General features: G+C 31.8%; 1 protein-coding gene across 4 annotated transcripts in view; it reads left to right on the forward strand.

The window, feature by feature from the left end:
- Positions 1–13,457, forward strand: part of LOC145305980 (four and a half LIM domains protein 2-like) — a 62,056-nt gene that overhangs the window by 42,608 nt on the left and 5,991 nt on the right. For all 4 annotated transcript variants that reach the window (XM_080147894.1, XM_080147895.1, XM_080147896.1 and 1 more), the window contains exons 15-18: positions 7,787–7,861; positions 9,217–9,270; positions 9,722–9,778; positions 10,710–10,787. In XM_080147894.1, the coding sequence (XP_080004020.1) occupies positions 7,787–7,861; positions 9,217–9,270; positions 9,722–9,778; positions 10,710–10,787 (264 nt within the window). The remainder of the gene's footprint in view (positions 1–7,786; positions 7,862–9,216; positions 9,271–9,721; positions 9,779–10,709; positions 10,788–13,457) is intronic.

Raw genomic sequence — 13,457 nt, forward strand, 5'->3', positions numbered from 1 at the left:
AATAACCAAAGTCCGAAAAGTTGTTAAGCCAACGAATAATAAAACATTTAAAACTTTGGGGACATGTATTAAACAGCCCATTGTCCCTTTCTCTCTGGGAAAAAGTACATTTTTTTGCAAATTACAGGTAAGGAATGTTTAATGTTTATTTAATGACACACAGACAGGCAGATATCAGGGAGGGAGGGGACATTGGACTGTTTAGATAGTCCCTAAAGTTTTATAATAACGTTTTCTTATTTGTCAACTAAACAACTCTGGGAACATTTGAATTTTGCTTGGTCGGCTCAAGGTTAAGTGTCCATTATTTAGGAAGTACATTACTTATCCCTTTCGATCTCTGGCAAGATATAGAAACATGAAACATGTAGTTAAAAATTACACAAAAAGAGATTTTGCAATAAATAATATAAAATTTTATTATATATTGAATAAGAGGAGAATGGAGGTTATTTGTTCTAGATGCGATGATGTACTCCCCAAACATAGTTTTGAAGAAATTCACTGGGCCAATATTAAGTTTTGGTTTTCGGTTAGTGAGATCCTTTGCCACAAATACACACTCTCAGAGATAGACAAAGAGACATCCTGTTAGTTTTAAATTAGGAATTAAGGCTATGCCCTCTAATTGCCTCAAGGGGAACTTAAGAGAGAGGGGACAATGGGCTGTTTGATAAATTTTATAATAATGGTTTCTTATTCGTTGGCCTGACAACTTTAAGGACAAATATTGAATTCTGTTTGGTTGGTTCATAAGTGGGGTGTCCAAACGTTTCAATCACTTATTTTAATTTTGATTGGCTTGTTAACTAATTTTAATCTACAGATGGGGTAATTTTGTGTATCAGCATTGGAAATTTATATCAATTTATCGGCTATTGTCTTATCCCTTCAAAAAAATAACTGAATACAGGTTTCTACAGGTTAAAATTAAATAGTTTAGATAACCTAGTAACACAACATTCCAATATAAATGTATACATTATTTAGCTATCGAATAAAATACTGCCAAAAAACTTTCAAACGAGTGTATTTTAAAATTCAATAGTAAGTACTTTATCCTATCTGGCATGAATGCGCGCGGCGATTACCTCCACCCCTCCCAAAAAAAAACATTCCTAGAACTTTATTAGTAGCCAAGGGGGGAGGGGGTATTACCCCCCTGAAACCGTTAGAAACCGTCAAAACATATTTTTTGGCGCTTCGTGTCATAGATAAAAGCCTCTACTTTTTTGCAAATTAGGTCATTTTTTCCATTAACACATATAGATAATTGGGATCATAGAAAGAAAACGAAGTAGCGGGTTTCGACGTATTTTCACAGTTGCTTTCTCCTATTTCCTACTCCTCCGGGTCAATTATTAACATTTACCAACCCTAACCTAACCTAAAATAAAATATCATAAGCTACTGTTAAAATATGACGTACCCGCTACTTTGTCTTCTTTCAATGTTCCAATAATATTGTATTAAGATATTTTCCCCGACCACTAGCAGACGCGTAACACAAAACGCTCATTAAGATATTTTATTTTTGCTGGTTTGTCTGCACGCTCATTGAAATATAAATAAATGTATCATGTGCCAAAATGATTTCATTCAACTCTTTTAAATGTAAAGTTTTTCTATAAGTAGCACGATTCTGAAAGAGCTTTTCGTGACGGACGGTCCGATCCTAATTATAGATAACATTTAAACAAAATTTTGTTTATTAAAAATTCTTTAAATCGAATATATAGTTTTTATATGTAAGGACATACATAATAATAATTTTTATGTATAAATTAAGGCTTAGTAGTCCCGGTGTCGTTTTAGTATATTTTAAGGCCCGATTCTCCTGACGTTAGTTAAATAATTACAATTAAAATTGATATTTCTTCTAACATTCAGACCATTATAACAAGCTTTTATAGAAACTAGTAAGGTTTTGGGGGGGAAGCACCATCATGTTTATTCTAGAAGCTTTGATATAAATTTCTAAGTATGGTTCAATATTGAATGTGTTGTCACTAGGGTTTGGCCGCATATCTGGCTATTTTAAATATCCGGCCAGATACCGTATATTGAAACTATCCGGATGCCAGATATCCGGCTGATTTTTAATTCCAGATATCCAGTAATTTGCCGGAAATCGAACGTTTGTCAGATATCCGGCCGGAACCGGATATCCGACATTTTAGATCAGCCGGATATCCGGTATACAGCCAAAAAAGTATCCGGCCTAAGCCTAGTTGTCACCCTTAATTTGTTTGTCTGTCCAATTAGTTAGTAGGGATATAATACTTGTTATGTTGAAAATTGGCGCAGAGACTTTCTAGTAACGATTAGAGTTGCTACGCTTTTTAAGATATTCCTTAATGCTACAGGAATCATCATTAAGGGTTTGAAACATGTAAGACGATTCTAAAAATATATATGCCCTACCCTGCGTGGCTTCCCAGTCCCAACTAAAACCTAACATAACATAACCTAAACAAATAGACGAAAGTGTACAAAATGTATTTCCTATTTTCCGAAATCTTAAAAGCTTAGACAGTAAACAATTTAACATTTCCTCTCTTTAATATCCATCTATCTATCTTCAGTAGGGGTAATGAAAATAAATTTTTAAAACAATACATATTCTAGAATCTAATAAAATTGTTGAAATATTAATTTTGATATGATCCTTGATATGTAGTCTATTTTCTAATCTTGAAAATTAAATACAAAAGGCAAAATATTTCTATAATTATCTGTACGCCCATACATCTCAAATTGTTAATTTAGGTATGTTAGAATTATCCAATCAATTCAAAACTTTGAACAATTGTTGGTGATTCCTGTTAGAGGAAAGTCTAATCTAACAAGCGTAACAACTTCATAATCAAAACAAAAGAGTCCTTATGTCCATTTCCAAGTAGAGTAATGTACTCTATAATTCCAAATTTTGGGATGAAAATAGATGCTGTGAGTATTGGTGCAAAAAATGGGGACAAATTTTAAATTGATTTGACGGGGCTGTTTATTTACGTCACAAGTGAAGGGAAAGAAAAGGGAAGGAGGAAAGAAACCCCCTAGAAAAGAGATGGGGGTATGACGTCACATGCCAAAACAATTTGAAATTTGTCCCCATTTATTGCACCAATACTTACAGCATCTCGCTGCCTTGCTAAAATTGTTTTTGTGAAAAATCCTCCAAAATCACATAAAAAATCGGGTATAGTCCTTTCCACGACATCCCTCCATAAGGAGCGATTCTTCGTATTTTTCACAGTAGCTTTTCTCCTATTTCTGGCCCCTGCGGGGGGCTCTAACCCTGCGGGACCAATTACCTAACCCTGTGGGGCAATCACCTAACACAATATAACCTAACCTAACCTAAAATAACCTATAAAAAGCCATTTTAAAAATACGACTAATCGCCCCTTATGGAGGGATGTCGTCACGTCGTGGAATGGACTATACCCAAAAATCTACAAATCAAAATTAAATAAAATCATAGAAGGGAGTTATTAAGATTTTATTAAATTTTTTTTTAGATTTTATATGTAATTTTAGAGGTTTTCACAAAAACAATTTTGATGAGACAACGAATTTTTAGAATCCACCTCTGTTCTATTTGATAGTTCCTTCCTTGTTTACTTTTAAACTTCCTTTGCATAAATGTGATTCATAGAATAGTGTTTTACTAGACTGTAGTCTAGAATGTTAGGAGGTTTTTTTTAAAGCCCAGATTTTTATGCTTTATTATCTTTTCATCATTCAAATGCTTTGCTTATGTTAATCTGTTGTAAAATGTTAATATTATTTCTCGTATTCATTCGAATCCGGTGGATAGGAACCGGTTCTCATCCATACGAAAAAACTATGTCTAGCATCGTCACCTCGGGGCTAAAAAAAACTAGTTTTAATCTCATAATTGTGCATTCTATATCCGCGGAAAGCCGTTTATAATACGATGCGAGAAATAACTATTAAGTAATACCCAGAAATGTTTATAATGATAGGAAAAAGGGGGTACATTAATTTGTTATTTAAAAAGGTACCCTAAACTTTAATTGCATCAACTTATTCGCCTAATTTTGATGGTCTCAAACTAATTGTGACTAAAATTCGAAATTAATGAAATTAACAATATGCAGAAGAAGTATTTTTGTTCATCATCATTGGTGATGTGTTTCAATTTATTATCCAATGTCTTATCCCATAAGGTCTTTGACATAATAGAATGATGTCTGTCCGTCCGTCACTTAAGATCTCGGTAAACACTGAACCGATCGGATTTTTTACTCTTCAGGGAATATACCTACTGTTCCTGTAGAGGTCTTTGGCTATTTTCTTGGGTAGTGGGACACCCACAACCCCCCCGGCCCCCCCCCCTCCTCAAAAAAAAATCCCTCCGCCATTTTTTTTAGGCAGTTATTTTTTTAAAAATTGTAGCACCAGAAATACTGTTTTTTAAATAACCTATTGGGGCAAAGCTCCTAGAGGCTAGGGGCGAAGCCGCAAGTAATATATACAGGACTAATAAATAGGCCCCATAAGTATAAAAAAACTCCCCATAAATTCAATTTATTTTAATTAAAATGAAAAAGGGGTTTTTGTGCTTGGTTATCAATCCGATGGAAAGCCCCTTAACAATATTGTGATACACCTTAAATTTGCGGGTTTTTTTCAACTATTATTATCTATGCTTTAAATCTAAATTTATTTATACAATGATTTAATCTCCGTTGTAAAAAGTAAACAAGAATATGCACTGTTCATAAGCTTATGTCGTATTGGTATTTTCACCTGCGGGGGGCTCTTTAACATTTACCTAACCTAAATTAATTTATCAAAAGTCACTGTAAAAATATGACGAAACCTGTTACTTCGTTTTCTTTAATGATCTAAAAGATTGATCTGATATTTAAACTTTGAATCATATTAATCAGTTTGGTCAAATATGTATTTGTTAAAAAATAAATTTTCCACTTTCACCTAACCAGGGATAAGGGATAGGAAACCTGGCCATAAATTAGGTCTCGGCCTGGTTATGGTGATTGGTTGATACAAAACAAGCCCAAATCACAGATGACGGAAATTTTAGAAGCAGACAATTCTAGAAAAAATAATGATTTCATCTGCTACGAAAAAATAAATATAAATGGTGCTAGATCACATTAGTTTAATTATTAAATCTGCTTAGAGTTAAACATTAAAAAAGGGCCATATAAAAAAAAACAAAAATAACGGGATTATTTTTTTGGAAAGAAGGTAGCTACGAATTTTCATTTGGTAGTTTATAAATTAGATGTTGTATTTTGAATTTTAAAAATTTAGTACGGAATTGATACAACACTTAACCCTAATTTTTGTACAATACAACACAGTACAGATATATCATTACATTATAGTATCCAAAGAACTTGATAGAATGTTACCCAAGTGCATATTTATTTATTTATTTTGAATTTTAATTAGCAATGAAATTTTCAAATAAAATTTTTACTCATTAATAAAAATGCAAATAATACAAACTAAAATCTGTCTGAGGGAAACCCAACGATAGCTTTCTGACAGTTCAAATTACCAAAGTAAAAGATAAAAAATTTTGGGAGAGAAAAAACTTCATTTTAACAAAAGCCATTAATATATAGGTTTATAAAAAGTTATGTTTTTTACTTTAAACTAGCTGCCTGAATTTGATTCTATACTTTATCTACACACACACACACAGCTTTTTCATTAGCATTTTATACGAACCACTGCGCTATCCCAAAACTGGTTTATTAGGCTAGAAATAGGCCTAGGCTTGAAATAGGCCTAAAAATAATATTTTCCTACGTTTCCCATCCCTTATCCCTGCACCTAACGTACCAACAGACATAAAAACGGATAAAACAAAAATTGCTGCACTAAATATTTTATTATGCAATGTTTATGTATGAAGCTTAAGGTGTAAGAAAATGATCTTGTAAAATTCCCTAAATCAACCTGTGGACCTCAAGTAACACCCCCTCCCCCCCAAATTTCCCTTGCAGAAAATGCATTGATTCGTTTTAATTTTCCTCCTCCCCCCTACTTCTGCTTTACCTTATCCCCCATTTGAAGCGGATTATAGTGCCTATAAAAAAATGACTTAATACAATACAAATGCGAATGATAGGACAGATTATATATTTAAATTTACCAATGGTAAAATGTATACTGGCCTGTCATTGGTCATTTGTATTGTATGACGTCACTTTTTTTAGGCACTATTTACCCCCTTTACTTTTCTGTTTATTTCTCCTTTTAACTTCTTATCTCTACTTTTTATGTCCTTATATTAAGCTTAAAATCTTAAAATCTGTATTTGATATTGGATTTACTTATCTTTGTTCAAACGCTAAGAATGTTGGTCCCATTAACATTTGGAGGAAACTATCCAATGATCTGAAGATAAAACTTAGCTGATCTTTTATTACAACATAAATAAACAAATATTCAGACTAAATTAATACATTTCCTCCCCCCCCCCTCCCCACGTCCCTCTTTTAGATCACTGTTGAAATTTTCGTCCGTCTGTCTATCTGTCAAGAAGAGGCAAAGTTATCTGTTATAACACTAAACCAAAACATATACAGGGTTTCTTACCCTCTAAGTGTCTGGTAAGCTCCGAAAACCCCATCTTATTTTTTTAAATATGGAAGGTAGTTTTTGTAAATACCCCAACCCCCCATATTTTCAATTTATCTAAAATAAGGGGGTGTTTTTTAGGTAACTTTAAAGGTTTCTTGTGAATGTATGGTTGGTCACAAGGAACTAAAATAGGGCTGAAAACTCTGAGTATTTTCCCACTGTGTTTCCCATTCTATTCATAACTTAACTTCAATTTCATCTAAAAATAATAAACATTAAAACTCCGGAGGATATTTTTTATTATGTTTAGCTAGATTTTATCTACTTTTTGTTTTCTTTTAACTCTTTGTTTTTAAAAAAATATCTTATAAAAAATACTCTAAACTTTTTCCTTGGCCTCAAGGGGCTTCACCTCTACTAATCAGCACTTTTCACAAGCCATGGTATCTGTTGTAAAAGTAAAAGAATTTATATCAGAGTATTTATCATATATTATTTATTATATATTTTGTATTTTTCTGTGTTTATTTCACAATTGAAATATTTACGTCAGATCATCAAATCTAAAATTAAATATATTTAGGTATATATACTTCTTTTTGCTTTATCTAAATTATCAAACAAAAATATTTGCACAAATAACTTTTTAAATCTTTAGATTAAAATTTTATTATTTTTAAGGAATGAAATAATAATCTAACATTAAGGATCGAATATGATTTATGATATTTCCATAATTAAAAACTTGCCTTTTTAATAATTGGACTTGAAGATATTATAACTGTTTTTGAAGGAATTAGCCTTGCAAGGAGAATGGTTTGTATGTGAACCTTAAGATTGAAAAAAAATTCTTTATTCATTTTACTTAAAGTTATCATAAATATTTTTTTAAGGAATAAACCATGGCTCTGATAATGTTTGAGTTTGAACTGTAGGATCGAAAGAAAAACATATTAATTAGACTTCTAAGTTATTATAGATATTTATTTTAAGGAATGAGCCTTGGCTTTGGGAATGTTTTATGCTTTAACCATTATATAGATTTTATTTAATCATCGGACTTTCAAGTTATTAAATATATTTTTTTAAGGAATGAAACTTGGCACCAGGAATATTTTGTTTGTTCGTGAACCATACAAATAAAAATGATATTTTTTTAATAATTGAACTTTCAAGTTATGACAAATATTTTTTTAAGGAACGAGCCTTGGCACCGTGAATGCTTTGTTTGTGTGAACTGTAAGACTGAATTGGCTGGACAAAAATTTGCTAGCAGGAACAATTTGCATTTTTAATTTTAAACATCAGAAAGAACAATCATTTGATTGCAAAGACTTTGTTTTTAAAATGTTTTAAAAAGTTAAAAAGATATTACAGTCATTAAGCTTCAATGATGTAATGGCGGTTAAAGCCCTAGAGGCTCTTTTGAATAGGGAGGAGGGAGGGGGGTCAACCCTCTACTTTTAATTTAAGTTTTAAAAAGAAAATGTAAAATAATTGGGAGGAAGATCTTTTTCTGGGGGCAATTTATCTGGGAGGGTTGGAGGAATCTTAAAATAGCCATGAACCTTCTCTGGACCATATCTTCGCAACATATACATGCTTAAGACAACCTGTTATTTTGATAGAACCATATTTTGAAGAACAAAAATTTTTGAACAATATTATTAACAAAACAGATTTCATATTTTTTTAAATAGGAGAAAACAATTTTGAAGTAATGGTTTTTTTATTATTGGATCTTATACCAGATTACCATGTACTCTAATAAATAAAACTTGCAGCTGGCTAAAACAACGGACCTCCCATCCACCTCATTACCCCGTCCTCTCACCTACTAATTGATCGACGAACTGACCAGTAATTGATATCCAAGTTAGCAACCTAAATAGACGTAAATGTTTCACCTGTCATAATATCCAAATCTATTGTAGATCCATTTCTGGAGTACAAATATGTTTTTGCAAAAAAAATAACACATCCCGGAAGTAAGGATAACTTTCTTAAAGGGAAAAAGGGAAAAATTAATTCATTTTTTGAAAGAGTTTAGCTTTTTTATAGCATTGATATATCCATAATAGCGACTACGCCGTTAGAAGACTCTAGGGTCACTTTAAGTGGGGGTAGGAGTCTGCTCCTTTTAAATTTATGTTTTTTTTGAAGTACAAAAAAATATTTGGGGAGTTGTTTTTATCTTGGGATGACATCATTGGGGAGTGTGGTGTGTATTCTCCAAAATAGTTATAATTCTTTCCAGGACCTGTAAAGGAGAACCATATCACTTTATCAGTTACAGAGATCCTTTGGGAAAGACAGACAGACCAAGATCCTGTTACTTTATTGTGTCGGTGTGTATGTATGTGTTTTTGTAGCAAATTATCTTGCTAACAGCTGAACCGATATGGTTCTCATAGATCTAGGGAATGTTTACTGGTAGTTTAGGGGAGGATACCTCCACCCTCCCATGAAAAATCGTCTCCCCTATAAAAATACTCTTACCAAAAACTTTGTCTGCTTAAAATTTCATTGTGTTTGATTGGCCATTTAGCTTAATAGATTTATTAATTATTTGCTTACTTATATCTTTATTCCATAATGTTTTCAGCGAATGAATGCAAAAATTGTTTTCAGAGAGGATAGACCTTATTGTGCCTCCTGCTTTGCAATTCTCTTTGCAAAAAGGTAAATTTTTAAAAATGTATTTTTAGTAGTTTTTAGTACTAAAGTGTTAGTGTATAGCATTTCATTTCAAACAGCATTGGTAAAATATGGTAACCTATCTATAATACAAAGTAGAACGAAGTCTGTCTGAAGCTTAAGATCTCGGTAATATTGAGTCCTACTCTTTAGAGAATACTGGTCCTGTGGTGGTTTTAAGCTATTCACTTGGGGAAAAATATTTTTATATTTTTTTCTATTTAAAAGTTTATTTTTTGATAAGATGTATCAACTAGTAAGGTGCTTTCTGCTTAAAACCATTGCTGGTTCGAGTTATCTGTATTTTTCAGATAATCATTTCAAACATCTTGGGGTGGTTTTACGCTATTTTCCTGGCATAAAGTCCGTATAATACAAATGTATGCTATAATCAAAACTTATATTTTTATAGTGCATTATAATCCGAATTATTTAGATGTTCCGCGTGTACAAAACCTATTACTGGACAAGGGGGAGGACAACCCTCTAACAGGTACAATTATATTTCTTATTTGAAAGTGGTTGGTGGTTAAAACGTTTGGACGCCAACTTACTGAAGCAACTTATCAAAATTCAATGAAGGTCTCCATGATAAGCCAACTAATAAAAAAAAACATTATTATATAACTTTGGGGACCAGTGAATAAACAGCCTAATGTCCCCTCCCTTCCTGGTCAATATACTGCCGATAAGGGTATATTATATCAGCTACTATCTATATATCTATCTATCTATCTATCTATCTATCTATCTATCTATCTATCTATCTATCTATCTATCTATCTATCTATCTATCTATCTATCTATCTATCTATCTATCTATCTATCTATCTATCTATCTATCTATCTATCTATCTATCTATCTATCTATCTATCTATCTATCTATCTATCTATCTATCTATCTATATCTATCTATCTATCTATCTATCTATCTATCTATCTATCTATCTATCTATCTATCTATCTATCTATCTATCTATCTATCTATCTATCTATCTATCTATCTATCTATCTATCTATCTATCTATCTATCTATCTATCTATCTATCTATCTATCTATCTATCTATCTATCTATCTATCTATCTATCTATCTATCTATCTATCTATCTATCTATCTATCTATCTATCTATCTATCTATCTATCTATCTATCTATCTATCTATCTATCTATCTATCTATCTATCTATCTATCTATCTATCTATCTATCTATCTATCTATCTATCTATCTATCTATCTATCTATCTATCTATCTATCTATCTATCTATCTATCTATCTATCTATCTATCTATCTATCTATCTATCTATCTATCTATCTATCTATCTGTATCTATCTTTATTTTTAGCCACTGGCACTTCATATGTTTTGCATGTGCTGTCTGCCTGTTTGTCTGTCATTCTATCTATCTATCTTTATTTTCAGATACATCTCCTTTGAGGGACGTCACTGGCACTCGGCCTGTTTTGCATGTGCTCTATGTGAAAAATCACTTGCTGGCAAAGGAACATTCTTTCAATACAATTTTAGCATTCTTTAAAAAATCGAAAAAAAATAAGTTATATACTTAATATGAGTCAAATTATAGTTCTGTTAAAAAGATCGTAAAATTATCATTATAATAGTAAATAGATATAGTAGATCTAGATAGTGAAACTATCCCTATAATCCGTCAAACTTGAAATAAATTCTAGCAGGCCAAGACTTTTTATATTTGTTTTAATCTGTACATTTTCTAACCAGTAATATGCTCAGATTGTTCCACCATTGCATTGTTTTTCTCTTGGCTGATTTAGGGAGTATGTATCTAGATTATATCTATTCAATAACAATATTTGGACGTAAATTACATAGAAATTAACTATTGTCAATAATTTGTCTGTCAGTTATGACTTTCATTAAACATTAGGCATAAATATACCAATAAATTTTCAAGTTGTGTAACTTTTAAAAAGGGAAAAAAAGATGAAGGAAAGGCCTTACTTATGCCGGAATAGCTACGCTATGGATATAAACAATTAAATAAAAATTAAGAACTAATTAATCTAATATCAGAAAAATGGGATCTACTGCAGTCCACGGTAAAATATTGCTGGTAAGCAACATTTCCAAAAATCTATGAATTTTAAAGGCTGCTAGATGCCAAACGGCTGAACGTACAGATAATACTCGCACACCATTTTAAGCGGCATAAGAAGGCCTACAAATAATCTGGAATAGCCAAGATCCAATAATGCACAGGGAAAGCTTCACTGAAGACAAAACGCATAAAATAGGTCTTTTTCGCACTGCGAGCTAATTATGCATTATTGATTTACGGCTATTTCAGATTATTTGTAGGCCTTCTTATGCCGCTTAAAACAGTGTGCGGGCATAATCTGTACGTTAAGCCATTTGGCAGCTAGCAGCCTTTAAAATTCATAGATTTTTGGAAATATTGCTTACCAGCAATATTTTACCGTGAACTGCAGTAGATCCGAAAAATGAAATGAATAAGTAAATAAAAAGGACATTAAAAAAGATAGAGAAAGAAAACAGAAAAAGGAAAGATGGACAATAGAACTCATAAAGTTGTTTCATTTTAGAAAAAATATTACTGTATAGATAATACAGAAAATGTTAAAAAAACAAGGATGACAACATCCATAAAAGCTCTGAAACGGCAGAACAAATAAACCTTAACACTCTGCCATAACTGAATAAGCAGAATATAGATGTATAAGTCTAATCAAAATTGTAAATCAACTTGCTGTCCTAGGAATTAGAATTTCAAAATGGACGTATGGATAATCTGGTAACGATTATAGAATTGCTACGCTTTCTAAATCCTACCTAACTACTACAGGAATAACCAACAATGAAAAGTTTAAATTTTAACATGCTTAATTTAACTATAGAAGCTACAGAACTTACATACGGACCCTAATTATATATAGGAAAGCTTTAATGTTTAAAAATATTGCTGAACCTTGTATAAAATACAAAAACACTCAAAACAAAAAAAATTGTGTTTTCCAACCATTTAGTGGAAGTGCTTTGAAGTGTAAAATTTTGCTAAAAAGATTAGGTGCCAGGGATTATATGGATAGGGCAACTGATTTATAATTAGGTGCCAGGGATTATATGGATAGGGCAACTGTTTAGAAATTAGATATTGGAGGTCGATTTAAATACTGTATGGAAGTGGGGTGCACAGTGTTCAGGCAGAGGGAAGAACAAAGCGCACGTAGACATTTTGACACCACTATTACAATGTTTGACTGGGTGTTACTGATTTAATCTATAACCCTCTCCCCTACAAGTTTAGAAGGTTGTATGGGGGTGTAGACCTCTGGCATATCCTTAAAGGTGTTTCAATCTTTTAATTTTAACAAGGGGATTGATTTTTTTTTTAAACTTTTTAAATCTTGATTCCCCTTTCCAAAAAGCTTATCATAATAATCCATTTCATTCAATTATTTAAAGCGGACTCTCAAAACCTAGAACTAATAAAAATATTTTAAATGAAGAAAAGAGGAAGCATATCACAAAAAATATCTGAATAAACCTTTTAGGAAATAGATTATTGTTTAATTTACCACAAAAAGAAACGGATATAAAATATCTCTATTCAGCATCTTTATATATATATATCTATTTTTAATTCCGAGATTTTAAAAACAAGGATGACAACATCAAGAAAGCGAAGCTGAAAAATTATTCTATGCAAGATGTAAACAATTGCTACTAAATTATACACCGACAGACTTACTAGGGGTACAAACCTATAAGTGCAAATAACGAACTTAGAAACAAATATTCTAGTGAACAGACGTACTTAGAAACAAATCCTCTAGGGGGCAAACGTACTTAGAAACAAATCCTCTAGGGACAAACATACTTAGAAATAAATCCTCTAGGGGACAAACATACTTAGAAACAAATCTTCTAGGGGACAAACATACATAGAAACAAATCCTCTAAGGGACAAACTTACTTAGAAAAAAAAGTACTAAGAAACAAATCCTCTAGGGGACAAACATACATAGAAACAAATCCTCTAGGGGACAAACATACATAGAAACAAATCCTCTAGGGGACAAACGTACCTAGAAACCAATCCTCTAGTGGGCAATTTCTACTTAATTTGATATTTTACGCAATATTGATATATTACACAAGACAATGAAACAA

This window comes from Acartia tonsa, chromosome 14 (assembly GCF_053477335.1).
Source record: "Acartia tonsa isolate MP-2025a chromosome 14, ASM5347733v1, whole genome shotgun sequence".
In the NCBI taxonomy this organism is placed as follows: domain Eukaryota; kingdom Metazoa; phylum Arthropoda; class Copepoda; order Calanoida; family Acartiidae; genus Acartia; species Acartia tonsa.